The 17,622-nt window shown below is 32.6% G+C and overlaps 1 protein-coding gene across 1 annotated transcript in view; it reads left to right on the plus strand.

Annotated features, from left to right (window-relative positions):
* The window catches only part of DPYD (dihydropyrimidine dehydrogenase), an 850,732-nt gene that overhangs the window by 194,475 nt on the left and 638,635 nt on the right, over positions 1–17,622 (plus strand). The window contains exon 4 of the mRNA XM_019457587.2: positions 4,645–4,732. Within this exon, the coding sequence (XP_019313132.1) occupies positions 4,645–4,732 (88 nt within the window). The remainder of the gene's footprint in view (positions 1–4,644; positions 4,733–17,622) is intronic.

The following is a 17,622-nucleotide window of genomic DNA, read 5'->3' on the forward strand; positions in this document are numbered from 1 at the left end:
ATGGGATCTGGTACAAGGATTGCAAGCTGTGGAACTCAGATATATATTAAACACTTCCAACCCCCCCCCCCCCCGGGGGTTGATTTATATTCCTTGATTTACATTCCTTCCATTCAATTATGTGCCATTTCAGTAGAAATATTGCCAAATTGGGGTAGGATATTAGACTACCTATTTGCCTATACTGGTGATTATAGGGTATGGAGGTTAGATCCTATACCTATCCACTACATTTCACTTAGTTAGACCTTCCAAATCAAGGTAGATCTTCCAAAGATCTGAGGTAACACGACATCAATGTTAGGAAAATATCTTAAAATTTTTCTAGGTAAATATTAACTTGCTCAGTTTGATTACATATAGACTAGTATAGATTATACATAGCCTGATCAAACAGTGCTAACTTGATTGAATCCAGTCTAGCAAAAAAACAAAGACAATGCAATATGAGTGGGGAAAGGGCAGAGAAGCAGAAAGAGAATCCTAAGCAAGCCTACACCCAGCACCAAGTCCGATGTGAGGCTACATCTCACAACTGTGAGATCGTAACCTGAAATGAAATCAGGAGTTGGACACTTAACTGACTGAGCCACCCATGTGCCTCTGATTTATTTTTTTTAAATTGAGGAAGAAACTGTTATTTAAACTCATAGATTAGAAAATTCTTTAACAAGCATAGGTCACAATTCCATCTGCTATGGATGCTTAACAATAAAAGAAGCAGGCATCTGTTCTCAGATGTGTAAAGAATGAAATGTTCATTCCTTTACTTAGTATAATTTTTTTTGGTGTTATTCTATAGAGTAAAACTGTCCAAGCTCACTAATATTTGGGGAGAGGAATCATGGCTCCCTTTCCCTGGAGAAAGATCTTTATATCTTTAATAGTTTTTGTCCCTTAAGTAGCAGTATTAAAGTTTTCATACATTTTTTATGGTCATGTTGAATCATGAAGGATTAACATTATTAAGGATTCTATATTTTGCTTTTAATGAAATCCATTGTTATGCCCTCTATTAAATGTGGAATTGAAAAAAGTTTATCACTAGTAAAAAATCTAAGATGTTTCATTGCTTTAAAAAATCTAAAATACTCCTTTTGGTATAAATATAATTATTTGGGGATTAAAAATATTACATGATTGTTTATCTGAATTAACTTTTGGCTCTTATAGTGCATTTAAAAATAAATTGCATTATAACAGAGTAACTTTGAAACATAAAAGGGGAATTAAATGAATGAAGATAAAAACAAGTGTAATTTAAATGTTACTTCTTAGGAAAAATTTATGTAGAATGGTGGTTTACAATAATTGTTGACATATTCCCCTAAGTACTGTGTCTGTGATTTTTCATGGTATCAATCATTTAAAGCAATTTAGGTAATAACATTCTGACATGCATTTCTGCTATTTTATTTACACCATTTGCCTACATCATTGTAATGCAGTACCTTTCTGATTTGGTACAGTAAATGCACTCTGTAATATCTATTATGGCATGGTCAAAGGATAATTTATTGTCAAATAGAAAAATAGGTCAACACTAATGTCACTTGATGATCAACCCTCCCCCCCCCCCAAGTTTAATAAAACATCTCACCAGTATGCATTCCAGTGCAGTGGTTGATATTTTATTAGGACTACCTGGCTATAGCAGTAGTGTAATTACTGAGCTGTCAGAGTGATAAGTGGGATTAATGGCAGCCCGATGCACTTTAGTCTGCAGAGCGCTTAGAGAATTGCAAGATGGTATTATTATCAGAGTCTGCCCATTCTGGCATATTCATGGCACCAAAGAAAAAAAGAATGCTACAATTCAGGTTTGCATTGCCCTGCCTCATTAACATCTGACATTTCCAACAGCTGTTATTTGTGAACTAGCTCAATAATAAAAAGGGAATTATTTGGTAAAGAGGCTTAATAACCACAACTAAAAATCCTTACATTGTCAGTGCTGTTAAGTGAATCTGTTTATGTTGAATTTAAGATTTCTCTAGAAGAACAGGACAATACACTCTGCATTAATTTGGCTCATTCATACCTGCTGACATTATAACTTTATATTTTAATTGCCTTATTATTCAGGTTGGGTATTAGAAAAAAGAAAGGTAGGAAACTTGTGAGTTCATTAGGGATAAGCAGAATCTATATGACATAAGTGATATGTATACACATGTACACAGACATATATATATATACACACATATACACATATGAAACAAATAAGTACATTTGTTGCTTTATTCCTGTGAATTGCCAGATATTTTTAAAACCGTTGAAATGACTTTTTTTTATAAATTAGAAGATACTTAAGATGGCATATTATTTGCCAAATTTCTAGCTATTTTATTTTACTACATAATAGGAGATCCTTTCAAACCACTAATAATGCTCAACATATTTATCCATGTGAAGATAACACATAAAGTATCACCTCATTTCAACATCATAGACCAAATAGACCATGTATTATGCTCTGTTTGCATTGTTTTGCAATGTATGCTGCTGATTACACTTTCAAGAAGTTCTTTTTGAACTCAGTGACAGTGTTTTAGGGAAAAAATCATAAGTATGAGAAGATAGGAATTCAACTAAATGATAAATGTGAATCTAACAATGGCATTTAGAGAAATGATAGGGGAGAGGTTTAATGACTACATTTCAGAGAAGACAATTGATTATGAAAAGCCTTCGGTACTCATTGTGTAAAATTTAATTTAGAGAGAAGGCTAAGGGCACAAACCAGAGAAAAGAGATCAGATTTAAAAACAAGATATTAATTAGGTGCTGAGAAATTGGTTCAGACAATGAAGAGAACTCTCCTACTCACAAAAGAATGACAAGGAGACCAGTATTGTTTTCTCAAAGGAAATGAACCAAGGTCTTTACACATGTAAGTAGATAGAAAATGAGCTGGCTAGTCACCTTTGTCACCAAGCAGTGTAGGATTCATTCTCAATGAAATTCTTGGAGAATTCTGGACTTCTTACAGGAGTGACAGTGGTGTATCTTAAGTTTCAGATTTCCAGCCTGATTCTTCTCTACTCCTGTTCTCCCTGTGTGACAGACCAGACTGCATTAGTTTATGTACCTTGTACTTTTCTCCATACCTGGGCACATACTGACTTATTCTCTTGAGTGACCTTACACTCCAAATCCCACCATTTTCCTCTTCCCTAATGCCCACTCATTCTTCACTCTTCCTTTTGAGTGTTACTCCTCCCAATCAGCTTTCCCTGACTCTCCGCCTCCAGTACTACAGTTCCTCTGATATCCTCCCTGAGCATGCTATTTTCACCCAAATTCACATTGACAACTACAGTTGCCTTTTATATGTGTGAACTTCCTCCAAATCTCAAGGTGCATGAGAGTAGGACCATGGTGGTCATCAATTTTATATCCAAGGTTCTGCCATGTAACAGAGACTGATTAGATTTTTTATTAAGTGAATGAATAAATGAATGAATAACACACATAATGTGCAAATTAAGGACCATTCTAGCCCGTGGTTTCAGTCCTGAAGTAGTAATCATACAATCATGATTCTTGCTGTATGGATCGAACCATGTATAGCAGAATCACCTCAAAGGCTTTTTAGTTTTTTTTTCAAAATAGTTTCCCAAGCCAATAACTCAGACTCAGGAGGGGCTCCTCTGTGGAAACTGTGACATTTACCAAGCTGGTCCTTAGGTACACTAAAGTTTTAACATGTCTCTGGTCAGTTCTCCAGGAAGCAGATTCTGAGATGGGATTAGTATGCAGGAAATTTATTAGAAGATCAACATTTGTGCAACAGTGAAGGAATCAGGATTGGACAGACAGCCATAATAAAGGCTGCAATGGATTTCTGCAGACTTGTTCCCCAAGTCTGGGCAAGGGGACTGGGCTCTAACCTCTTCATTGACCTGTAATTGGAAGCAGGCTGCTACTAGAAAGGGGACATGACCTTGGTTGAGCCTGTTCTCTTTGACTAAGGGCACAGCAGCAGGGGAATAAATGCTTCATTCTGGAAGGGGGTGGATCTGGGCTATGCATTGAAGCATGTACTACAAAGGCCAGTTGCCTTGTGAATAGTTTAGAGGTTAAAGAACATCAGAAAATTGGAGGGAGAGAGAGATGATGGGAGGGAAAGAAGGAGGGATAGAAGAAATGTGGGAGACAAAGTGGGAGGGACGAAGGGTGGAAGAAAGGACGTTATAAGCAGTAAAATGACAGAGACTTTGCTTTTGTGTGTGTATAATAATTGCGGGCTTCAAGGCATACAAAACTTTTATCATTAAAGACTGCATTCTCTGAGCATTGTCAGTTTAGTGAGAGGTCAAAAAAGACTGATTTAGTAAATGAGTGAATGATGTATCTTAAATAAATATGATCCTTTTAATCTCTAGGAGGAACATGGAGAGAAGGGGCAGTTAACCTGAGTGGTGCTATTTTATACATCTCAGAAGGTGTACAAAAAATGAAACCCAGATACTCTATGTTTACTGCTTAAAAAAAGATTTTGTACCTAAAAATAGCACAATTTTATTTGTTCTTACTAGACACTAACTCTGAATGGGTGTAGGGTAGAGAATATATATATATATATATAATATTATCTCACTTACCTTATAGTTTCTTTAATCTGGTTATATTATTTCTTAGGTGCCTGAAATGTGCTGATGCCCCCTGTCAGAAGAGCTGTCCAACTAATCTAGATATCAAATCATTCATCACAAGTATTGCAAACAAGGTAAATTCATATTTAGCTCTGCAAATAAAATTAACAGCATTTGATCTTGATGTCTGTCTACTATGACCTGTCTTGGTAAATTGGGTTAAAGTATTAGAAATGTGATTTCTATAGGCATGTGAAAATGTAGCACATTTTATTAATTAGCCTCTTCCAAGTTTTGATATAATTATTGTAAAAATGCATGTTTATTGTTTATTGATTTAAAAGATTAGTTTGTGTTGAAAATAATGATTTTTTCATCCAAGGCACTCACTGAATAGATTGACTCTAGCTTAAGCTTGGTAAATGCTTATAGATAGGAACTGTCATTGATTATCAAAACACATTTCAAATTTATTAAATATCTGCTCTAAAATATGTTTTGGTATGAAGCCTCACACACTGAGACACGTCAAGGAATTGGACTTTTCCCTGGGGCTAAAATTCAAATAATTTTATTTAAGATTCGGAATAATTCATACACACTAGATAGACTTATAACCAAAAAACCCCAACACCAAAAAATAGAAACCAGGCTTTTGTGAGCATAAGTAGAACAAAAGGAGTTTTAACCTTTTTTTTTAAACCAGTGTAAGACTAAGCACAGTTTTTCATTCACTTAGTGAATTTTTGATTAATTAAATGATTAATTAATAGTATCTTTTCTTTGTGAAATGAGTATTTGTGAGCTCTTCGCCAAGTGTCTGATGCTTTATCAAATGAGCAGGAGATGAAGGAGGTCTTCCTATAAGGATGTAGAGAATTCTTTTTTTCACAAGGTTTGACATTTATGTTCTAAAATGCTGTAAAAATCCAATAAATGCTCCTTCAACAACCAGGTACCTTTTTTATAAACATCATTTCTCAATGTCAATTATTTTAAAAAAGTATTTCAAGAGAAAAATGGTACATTTATATAGTTTTAAGATTTCAAAAGAAAGGTTAAAACTTAGGTATACAGTATGATATTAATCTACATGGTCATCTTTATTAGGATTTTAAGTCTAGGTTAAATTTTAGATTGACCACTTATTGTGAACCCAGGAAAAATCACTTATTTATGGAAGAAAGACAGCATCTGTCCTACAAGGTTGTGGTGTAAACTAAATACTTGTATGTGAAAATCTCAAACATACTATTTTTTAGAAAATAATAATTTTTTATTATTTAAAAATATTTTGTTGATATGGAATTATTAATTATCCTATTCATTCAATATGGTAAATGGTATACAAGGGATTACTATTTTTATAGTTGTTATATTTATTGAGTAGCTGCTATGTACCAAACACAGTGACAGGTATTGCATCCCTGCTACGGCCCAGCCTTTTAGAAGTTCATAATTTATACGCAAAAGCAGGTACATAAAAAATTAAAAAAAAACACTCTAACTATAACTGAATGTGGTTAGTGCTGCAACCTATGCAATCTAGAAAGTGTATTCAGCATGCAAAAAAGCAGGAATGTATATATGTGGTAAGTTTAGGCAGATGTAATAAATTCATTGTGGCTGTAAAAGGGCCTAGATTACATAAAAAAGAGTGATGGGAAAGAGACAAGGCAATTAGATTGGGATTCACTTGTGAAAATATATTAATTCTATGCTCAATATTTGAGACTTAATCCTAGACATAGAGGAAATTATCAATGCTTTATATTTGTTTTGTAATTAGGAAGAAGAATTCTAGGAAGTGATCTCATTTATTAACTTCATGGTATACCACACATCTATCATCACAAGACCTTTGTCTTATATGTGAAAATAAATAATTTATGTGAAACTTATATGTGAAACCTTCTTTGTTTAATAATGACTTCACAGAAAAGGAGTGAAACAAAATGTCCAGAGTTTGAAGTCTAATGTGTTTTGGCTAAAAATATTTCCAAGGTACCAGCCTTGACTTTAAGCATGAGACAGTATTACAATTATGATCCATGCTGGCTGGATGTTCCCTAGATATTCCAAAATTCATTATTGATATTGTGATTCTCATTAGCATATTCTCCATTCATTCAAGGTTTATACAATTTTATAGGAAAAAAAAAAGACAAATGGAATAATGGTATTCTTTGAGAAGTTTATAAAATGTCTAAGTAAGATCAGAAGCCTATTTTAGAAAAACTTTCTGTTTCATTAATTTGTTTTCTTTATTTCCTAATGAAGTGTTATACTTAGCTATTTATTTAAACAGATTTTATATGAAGAGAAAATATTTGGAGACGTTTAATTGAAAATGTGATTTTTCTATAGACATTTAGGGAATTCTATCGTTAAGTAGTGTTTTGTTGAAGAATCACTGTAGTAATCATAAAAGGTCAGAGATTCTTGTTCTTTAAAGCCTTCCGCTTTTTAGGTATTTACCAGCTGTGTACAATGTAGGCTGTCCCACACTGCTCTGCCAGTGGACCTCAACTCAGGAGGGGGGTTCTTTCCAGGTTGAGAGGGTAATTGAATCGCCAGACTCAATGAGCCTTGTGCCTCTTTGAGAAAAGGATGTCACTTGTATTGTATTGTGTTAGGTTTCTGTGATTCAGTGGAGTTTAGGCCAATACTTCCATTCTTTATTTTCTTACAAACTGGATTACAGCTCTAGTTTTCAAAGGTACAGTCAATTCCATTGTACCTCCTCAGTCAGTTTTTCTCTGTTTCATTCATGCAGGCTGTTGTTCTCAATTGTATCTCTCAATCGGAAGTACACGTTTCAGAGTCATCAAACTGTGAATACTGGGTTATATTTCTTGATAGCTTCCCTTTGGAAAAAAAAAAAAAAAACAAACAGCACTTTATATCAGAATGCATGAGGCCAATCTATAAATGTAATGAAAAAGAATCACTGTTTTTAAAAATGTTCTTTTGTTTCATGATGCTTTATTTTAAATAATAGAGATACTTTCTCTTTTCAAAATTTTCAATACAATTGTAAAGCATTGATTTTTCCACCTATTTGCATATTTTATGGAGTCTGTGTGCCCAGATTTGTGTGGCTTTTATACCTAGATAAAAAAATTTAATAACACATATTACAGAAAAGCTGACTAAATGAATCGATGTAAAATAAAAATCTCTTATTTATCATAGAACTCTACTGAAAGTAACTAGAAGTCAGAGGAGCAACGAAATTTAACCAGCAGAATTCATTTGATAAATGCTATTGACAACAATATTTTAATTTAAAATACTGATATATGTGCGTGTATGTGTGTGTGTGTGTATACTCACATATACACACACATGCATGTACCTGATGCAAGTGTTACAAAACAGAAGTGCAGTCAGTAGATTTACTTCATCCTCCTTTTGAGTTTGCTTTTCAATTTCAGTGGCTAAGTGGTTTAATACCTTTATCAAGTAAAATGTTGATCACTTCCAGAATAATCTTCTAAAAGCATAGCTCTAATTATATTACTCTCTTGTTCAAAAAAAAAAAAAAAAAAAAAAAACAGTAGTGGCTTCCTAGGTCTTAGAAACTAATGTCCAAACACATAACTTATTATGTAAGACCATTAGGCTTTCTCCCACTATTATGACAGAGAAATAAGGAGATGAAAAAATATTAGGAAGTCCATAACTTAATATGCAATAGTGTTTGAAAATATGAATATTTTAGATGTGTAAAATAAAAAGGTAGAGATAAGGTTTCCTTCAGTACCCAAGGTTAGTTCCCTCACTTGTTTTGCTAGATGATAACTGTGAGCACCTCTGTTCATTCTAAGAGGACTGTCAGAAACTTACCTGCCTGCTGCCATAAAATGACACTCAAGAGAACACAGCTTTTAAAAACTCTGTTATGCTCTAGAGAGTAAGCAAGCCACTATCCTGTAGAGTTGGATATGCCATTTGGTTGAAATAAATAGTTCTGAATTCATGTGTCCATTTCCTTTACAGTTAAGATGCCAATATTTGAATAATGTGAAAAATGTATTTTTCTAGGACTGAATATATTCAAATTTTTATGACTACTTTATGGCATGGGTCTGTATCATTTAGGGTACTCATCTGAGTGGGTCTTCCAGCACAAAATACTATACTTCAAATAAGCTTGTCCCTAAGTCATAAAACAATGTTTTCTGTATATCAATTTTATCCTTTTACAACTCCAAGACATAGTATTGTTAATGCTTTATTAGTCAATGTTTGATTAGCTTTATTCACATTTTTCCTAATTTTCTTCATTTTTTTTCTTTTTCTAATCTTTTTATTTTCCATATTGGAATTTCCATTGGAAAGTAGTTTACCTTTGCTTACACTGATGCTATTGAAAAATTAATAGAAACTTAATTATTTCTCATTTGATATTACATGTCTTTTGTAATATCTGTCTTTGAACCTTAATTATTGCTCATTTGGTGCTTTAAAGATCTTTTTATTTTCATTGTTCAACTAAACAGTGATTTATCTAAGTTGGATTTCTTTTTATTTATCCTGCCTGGTTTGCGCTGGTGTTCTTGAATCTATGCATTGATGACTTTCCTCATTTGGGGGATTTTCTCTTTGACCATCATTTCCTTATGGAACTCTTATTAGATACATGTTAAACCTTCTTACTCTGTTCTCCATGACGGTTAACTTATCCTCTTTATTTTGCATTTTTAAAAACTCTGCTAGCTTTTAAATCATTTTCTAAGCCTGTCATTTCTTTAAATATATAAAAATACTCATTTTTCATACTCTGGGAGTTCCACTAAAGTTTCTATCAGTCTGATTATACTGTTTGTAGTTCTGCTGGTTCCACTCATCATGCTTTGTTTCTTCATATGTTTATTTATTTTTTTTTTACTTTGCTGATTTTCTTTGAAGCTTTATCTGTGGAAATTCTGTGAGGATCACAATGAATACATTTTATTTACCAGGGATTTATATTTGCTATGTTCTCAGAGGACCTGGAAATGGGATCCAGTGTTCACCTGGTTTAGCAAATGCCTTTAAGATGATTCCACTTATTTTTCTGTCTTATTGCCTTGTCATTTTCAGTCCTTGGACATGACAGATCATGAGTACATTCATGATCACTTTTTAAAAATATTTTACCTATAATTCTAACTTTTTAAATCTAATAACAAATAACTATTTCTCAATACAGGTGGAAAAGTACAATAATTTAAGACCTAATGGGTAGTCTAGAGCTATTGAAACACAGATTTTTATTAACAAATACTTAAATAGTAATTGGGAAGCTATAGGAAGAAAGAAACCTTTGGAAAAATAAGACAAAAAGATTTGCCACATCAGATCTTGAAACTAACTATACATCTTCTAAAATCGCCATGCAGTGTTGGTACAGGAATACATTTCTTAGGCAGATGAAAGTCTGTAAAGAGAACCAAGTAAATATGAGAAGATAATGTGTAATGAAGAATGTATTTCAGTTCAGTGGAAAATGATGGGTTCTTTGAAAAATAGTTCAGCACAGTTTTGAATTTACTTTTAAAACCCTTCATTAATCCATGTAACATAAACTTTAAATGGACTAACTTTTAAATATTAAAATGTTTTAAAAATAATTTGGAAGTCATAAATTATGTGAGAACAAATTTTACTATGCACATTTTAAAAGAAAAATTAACCAAACTTGAGACCAAGTGAGTTTTCTTTTTTTGTACCATGTATTAACTTCTCTGTTATCAAAAATTTCCTTGGTATTTAAATGAGAATAATAGCCTAACCCAGTATACACATGGGCAGAAGGTCGTAAACATTACAAAGAGGTAGTGCAAATGATTAATAGCCGTATTAAAGATTTCTTACTTCTATATTAGCCAGAAATATATAAATCAAAGGATGAGACACCACTTTCTCTCATCAGATTATTGAAGTTAAAAAGTTTAATAACCTCTGGGCACCTGGGTGGCTCAGTCACTTGAGTGACTTTTTTTTCCTATTGTTTATTCATTTTTGAGAGACAGAGACAGAGCGCGAGTAGAGGAGGGGCAGAGAGAGAGAGGGAGACACAGAATCTGAAGCAGACTCCGGGCTCTGGGCTGTCAGCACAGAGCCTGACACAGGGCTCGAACCCATGAACCGTGAGATCATGACCTGAGCCGAAGTCAGACACTTAACCAACTGAGTTACCCAGGAGCTCCAAGTGACCAACTCTTAATTTCAGCTCAGGTCATGATCCCTGGGTCATGAGATAGAGCCCTGCTTTGGGATCTGTGCTGAGCATGGAGCCTGCTTGGGATTCTCTCTCTTTTTGTCTCTCTCCTCTGCTCACATGTATACACTCTATGTCTCACTCTAAAATTAAAAAAAAAAAAAGTTTAATAACCTCCTATGCTATTTAGCTGAAAGGAAACAAGAAACCTCATGCAGTAGAAATATGTTTCTAAATTATAAATATATATACCATTGTGCTAAGAATGCTGTATTATGTGCTCTTCCTAGAGAAATGAAGGTACCACCATATCATGGCACGTGTACACTCTATTTTATAGAAATTGTAGCATCATTTGAAGTAGCAAAAACTTGAGATGATATCGTGTCCATCATTATAAAAATTGCTAACTCTATATTATTTATTACATATTATATATTATTTACTATATTTTTATATTCATATTATGGAATGTTATGAGGCTATTCTTAAAATATGTTATTATTGTATTTATTGACATAGAAGGGTATCTCTATTAAGTGAAAAAAAGTAAGTTGCATACTAATATGGATAACATAATATTATGTTTAGAAATAAAACCCAGTTATAAACAAAATATGGCATAGACATATAATTTAAACTAGTTTCCTGAGTTGATTGAGGTTGAAGGAGAGGTGAAGAGAAGTTAATTAACTTTTTTTTTACAAACCTCCATGTTATTTTACAATGAATATGTATATTTTTAAATAAAAATAATAAAGTAGGGGCACCTCGGTGGCTCACTTAAGTGTCTGACTCTTGATTTTGGCTGAGGCCATGATCTCATGGTTAAGAGGTCAAGCCCTATGTCAAGTGCTGAGCATGGAGCCTGCCTAAGATTCTCTCCCTCTCCCGGTGTCCCTCCTCCACTCCCTCTCTCTCTCCCTCTCTCTTAAAAAAATAATAAAATTCACTAGTAAAATAAAATATAATCAAGCTGAGAGGATACAGAGTAAAATGTGACAAGCCCTATTCTAAGTTTTTATTTTAGTGTAAACAGAAAAAGATCCAAACTTTTTTCCCTCTAAATAAGTAATAATTCAAAATTCCTTGAATAATATATTCTCCCAATGTCCTGAAATGCCACATTTATCATATATTTAATTCCATATTTATTTAGGTATGTTTTCAAACCCTCTATTTGTCTTAGCAATCTATCTTTGACAGGACCAAGGTATTTTAATTACTATAATGAGTTATACACCTTATCATTAACTAAAGCCATTTTCCTGATATTACATTTATTTTCAGAATATCCTAACTCTTTTCTGCATATAAAACTAATTTTATAAAATAAAAAGGCTCTAAAAATAATTATTGAACATTGTGTTCAGAGTATACTAAAACATTAATTTAAAATTATTAATGCAAATGTATGCCCATTTTGCCTCATTCATTTATCCGTTGCTATAACATTAACTGTGTATTCCAGAATTCAGTCTTTAATTTTAATATATAACTTCCCAATATTGAATCTGGAAAATGATAGGACACTGAATTTACATGTGTTAAAAGACTGGAATATTATTTTCAAAATGTCCCATCTTCTTTCTTGTGCTGAAAAAGATAAATGGATATTACATTGTCTATTGAGTCATTAATGCTCATGCAAAATCTATCTTGTTTCTGTTTTGTAATATCTGTCTTTGGACCTTTAAAAGGTTACATTTTTACTTTTAATCACAGCTAATACAGTGTGTAATAGTAACTCCTTTTCTTCATATTTATTTCAAAAGATGAACATTTATTTCTGAAAAACCTTCTGTAACTCAAAGCCCTGTTAGTCAAGTCAATCTGTTACAAAATGTAAGTGATATAAAATGTAAAAGTTATGTCACTATAACTAAATGAGAAAAGATTTCCATTATACAACTTAAGCCAATTTTATATGAAACAAGTAATACCACATTGTTTGCGGTTGTATGTTATATATGGGACACATTTAAACATAAGCCTCAGTAAATATTTTTAAAAACTTCAATTATTTTAAAAATAGAACAGTGATATCTAGTCTTATGTATGTATATGTAAATTAAACTGGCATCACAACTTTTTTCTATAGTATAATTAGGACTATGGAAAATCTGTGTGAACACATAAGATACTAGTTAGAATAATTTTAATAGTAATAGGTCAAAATCAATGTAACAGAATCTAGACAAATGGAATTTTAATCTGTCTTGCTATCTCATTGTATAGAAAAGAAATCTGAAACCAAGCAAGGCTAAGTGACTTATCCCAGATCCCATGACTACTTGATAGAATAACTGAATTTTCCTTATTTTTTCATTTTTTCACCAGTGTGTTTTAGGTCTGCATCACACTACACCATATAAAGTGTGTTTGTTATTAGTCATTATTAAAATATAAAATATATTTGCAAATGACATATCTGATAGATAGTATACAGAATCTGTAAAGAACTTACCAACTCAATATCCAAAAAACCAATAATCCAGTTACAAAATGGGCAGAAAACATGAATAGACACTTTTCCAAAGAAGACATACAGATGGCTCACAGACACATGGAAAGGTGTTTAGTATCAGTCATCATTAGGGAAATACAAATCAAAACCTACAATGAGATATACCTCACACCTGTCAGAATGGGTAAAATTAACAACACAGGATACAACAGAAGTTGGTGAGGATGCAGAGAAAGGAGAACCCTCTTACACTGTTGATGAGAATGCAAAGTGATGCATTCAGATTCTTATGGAAAGAGCCCAAATGTCCATTGATTGATGAATGGTGAAAGAAGGCGTGGTGTATATATACAGGGGAATATTATTCAGCCGTAAAAATGAATGACATTTTGCCATTTGCAACAATGTGGATGGAGCTAGAGTATATTATGCTAAGCGAAATAAATCAGAGAAAAACAAATACCATATCATTTCACTCATATGTGGAACTTAAGAAATGAAACAGATGAACATAGGGGAAAGAAAAGAGGCAAACCATAAAACGGACTCTTAATTGTGGACAACAAACTGTGGGTTGCTGGAGGAGAGGTGGGCGGGGAGATGGGCTAAATGGGTGATGGGCATTAAGGAGGGCATTTGTTGTGATGAATACTAGATATTATATGAAAGTGATGAATCACGAAATTCTACTCCTGAAACTAATATTACACTATTTGTTAACTAGTATTTAAATAAAAAATTGAAACAAAAAGTAAATAAAATAAAAATTAAAAATAAACTGTATAAAATATAAATGTAAAATATAGGGTATAAAATATAGAGGATATTATATTTATATATACATATAAGCAACATATTTCTATCATGACAGTTTAGTAGGTGCTATTAACATCTTGAATGGTGGGTAAAATGTATAACACAGTAGACTTCATCTTAAAGAAATTTGGTTTTAGTTTTCAGAAAACTGGTAAATTGAAAAATATAAGTAAATTATTATAATCAAAACTAGTTTTAACTTTGAAAGTCGTAGTGGGTTTAAATTAATGGAGTAGAGACTTTTCTGGTAAATTTATTTGTACTCACTGTACAAATAGTGACTGACAGCTGGTTTTATGAGCCACAATATAATAATACAGTATGGTAGACACTGCAATACCCTGTCAATTAAGGGATCTCATATTCTTGTCAATGAAGAGCAAACTCTCACAAAATAATCTGACTTTATTTTGCTTGAAAAGATGAAGATAGGAGTGTTATAGTCTATTTCTTTTTTTTTTCAGTATATGAAGTTTATTGTCAAATTGGTTTCCATACAACACCCAGTGCTCATCCCAAAAGGTGCCCTCCTCAATACCCATCACCAACCCTCCCCTCCCTCCCACCCCCCATCAACCCTCAGTTTGTTCTCAGTTTTTAACAGTCTCTTATGCTTTGGCTCTCTCCCACTCTAACCTCTTTTTTTTTTTTTTCCTTCCCGTCCCCCATGGGTTTCTGTTAAGTCTATTTCTAATATCGTGAATAATGAAATTTTGTCTTTATTAGTAATTATACATATAATGTTCTACAACAGTCACTGAATTTGTTTTAAATCTTATTTTGGATAAGATTATTTAGGGTGAGATAATTTGTGCTCTCCCACCTTCAGTTTATAATTTTCCTATTGCATATTATTGTTATTCAGAATATACAGTCACACTTTCTTTTATGGCACTTGACTTTATTGTGCTTCGCAGATAATGTGCTTTTGTACAAATTGAAATTTTGTGAGAACGCTGCACTGAACAAGTCTGTTGGCACCATTTTCCAACAGCATTTGCTCACTTTGTGTCTCTGTCATATTTTGTAATTCTTACAATATTTCAAACCTTTAAATTATTATATTTGTTATGGTGATCTGTGATCAGTTATTACTGGAGTAATGGTTAACATTTATTACCAATGAAGTTTTTTTTTTACATTAAGATATGTGCATTGTTGTTTTAGACATAATACTATTGCATACTTAATAGACTACAGTATATACTGTAGGCATTATCTTTATATGCACTGGTAAACCAGAAAATTCATTTGATTCACTTTATTGTGAGGTATTTGCTTTATTGCGGTAGGTTGGAACAGAAACTGCAATGTCTACAAGGTATGCTTGTAAATGTATTTAAACTTTGCAAGCAGTTTGATTGACTTGAATCTTTTTTGTGTTTTAAAATAACTATTTTTAAATTTTTTTGAATTTTTATTTATTTTTGAGAGAGAGAGACAGAGACAGAGCATGAACGGGGGAGGGGCAGAGAGATAGAGGGAGACACAGAATCCAAAGCAGGCTCCAGGCTCTGAGCTGTCAGCACAGAGCCCGATGCGGGGCTCAAACTCATGAACCATGAGATCATGACCTGAGCTGAAGTTGGACGCTCAACCGACTGAGCCACCCAGGTGCCCCAAAATAACTATTTTTTTAAACAAACAAACAAACAAACAAACAGAAAGAACAACAAAAACCTCCATAGTTTTTCTCTCTGTTGCCAAGTAGTAGTCACTTATATTTTAAATTGAGATGGAGTAATTCTCAATTATATTTTCTGAGTAGTCAGTAACATGTATGTTGTAACTTTGTTGATAGTATAACATCTTTCAGAAGAGGAAGATCTATGAAGTGAAATGATACAACCAGATACTTAAATTTCTACTTCAAACTCCTAGACATCCAGTGCCCTTTTAGAATACAATGTGTGTATATTCTTTTATTTTTTTTTTATTTTTTTTTCAATGTTTTTTTAATTTATTTTTGGGACAGAGAGAGACATACCATGATCGGGGGAGGGGCAGAGGGAGAGGGAGACACAGAATCGGAAACAGGCTCCAGGCTCCGAGCCGTCCATCAGCCCAGAGCCTGACGCTGGGCTCGAACTCACGGACCGCGAGATCGTGACCTGGCTGAAGTCGGACGCTTAACCGACTGCGCCACCCAGGCGCCCCAATGTGTGTATATTCTTAACTGTCCAAGTAAAAAGAATCATATTTAAGCCATAATTCTGGTTATCTTTGAAAATATATACAGTCTAGTTGGGTTTTAAGGAAAATTCATCTCAGTGAGGTGTTAGAATATAAAATTAGAGAAAAATATTTTATATTATATAGTAGTCCCCCACCCCTTGTCATCAGCTTCACTTTCCATGGTTTTAGTTATCCATGGTCAACCAGTGTTGGGAAGCATATGTTCCTCTTGATAAATCATCAGAGGGTCGATAGTAGCCTAATGCTACATCACAATGCCTGTGTTACTCACTTCATCTCAACATACAGACATTTTATCATCTCACGTTATCAGAAGAGAAGGGTGAGTATAATACAATAAAATATTTTGAGAGAGAGATCACATTAACATAACTTTTTTGCAGTATATTGCTATAATTGTTCTATTTTATTATTAATCTCATACTGTGCCTAATTTATAAATTAAACTTTATTATAAGTATGTATGTATGGGAAAAAACAAATCATATATAGGGTTCAGTACTATCCATGATTTCAGGCATCCACTGCAGGTCTTAGAATGTATCCTCCACAGATTATAGGGGAGTACTATATACGTATTGGATGTTCTAACAATATTAATTTTATTTCACCTTCAGTAATTTCTCATATTAAAAGATTTTCATTTGCTTTCAAGTTAAATGATCTATATAAATGATATGTGTAGATTTCTACTTGCCTTTTTTTTAAGTTTTAATGGTCATTAACTCTTAACAAATATTTCTATATTTGAATTTAAGTTTAGATATAGAAAGTATCCTATCTTCTTGAAGAAATTATATCTGAATTATGATCTATTATTATACACAAACTATAGCATTCAACTAAATAAAATCTTGCATCCTATTATTTTAATATTTATTAATAACCTATTGGAAAGAAAAAAATACCTCTGTAAATTTTTACAAAATCTATTGCACATTTTATTTTCTATGGATAAAGTGGGCTTTTAAATTTCTATAGCAGATATTTACATTATGTAGTTTAAATTGCTAACTCCAAGTGAAGCATTTTATTTTTTTAATTTTATAGAAATGTTTATTTCTTATATTAAAATATAAACAGTAATCAATTGAGTTTCTAGTCTTATATTCCACTACCTGCTTATAGGCAAGGAATATAGATTAGAGATCATCTTTGACCTCAAGAAAATTTTAAAAATATAATAAAAGATACATGTCAGAAAAAATATACAACTACTGTAAATGTATATTAACAAATACAATGATCAAAAGGGTGTAGTTCAAAGAACATTCTGGCCTTATGCTTCTAATTAGAAAATGGCTGAAATATTAATAAAGCTTTTTAAAGGAATTATC

Source organism: Panthera pardus, unplaced genomic scaffold, assembly GCF_024362965.1.
Source record: "Panthera pardus isolate Hobbes unplaced genomic scaffold, ASM2436296v1 HiC_scaffold_11, whole genome shotgun sequence".
Taxonomy (NCBI): domain Eukaryota; kingdom Metazoa; phylum Chordata; class Mammalia; order Carnivora; family Felidae; genus Panthera; species Panthera pardus.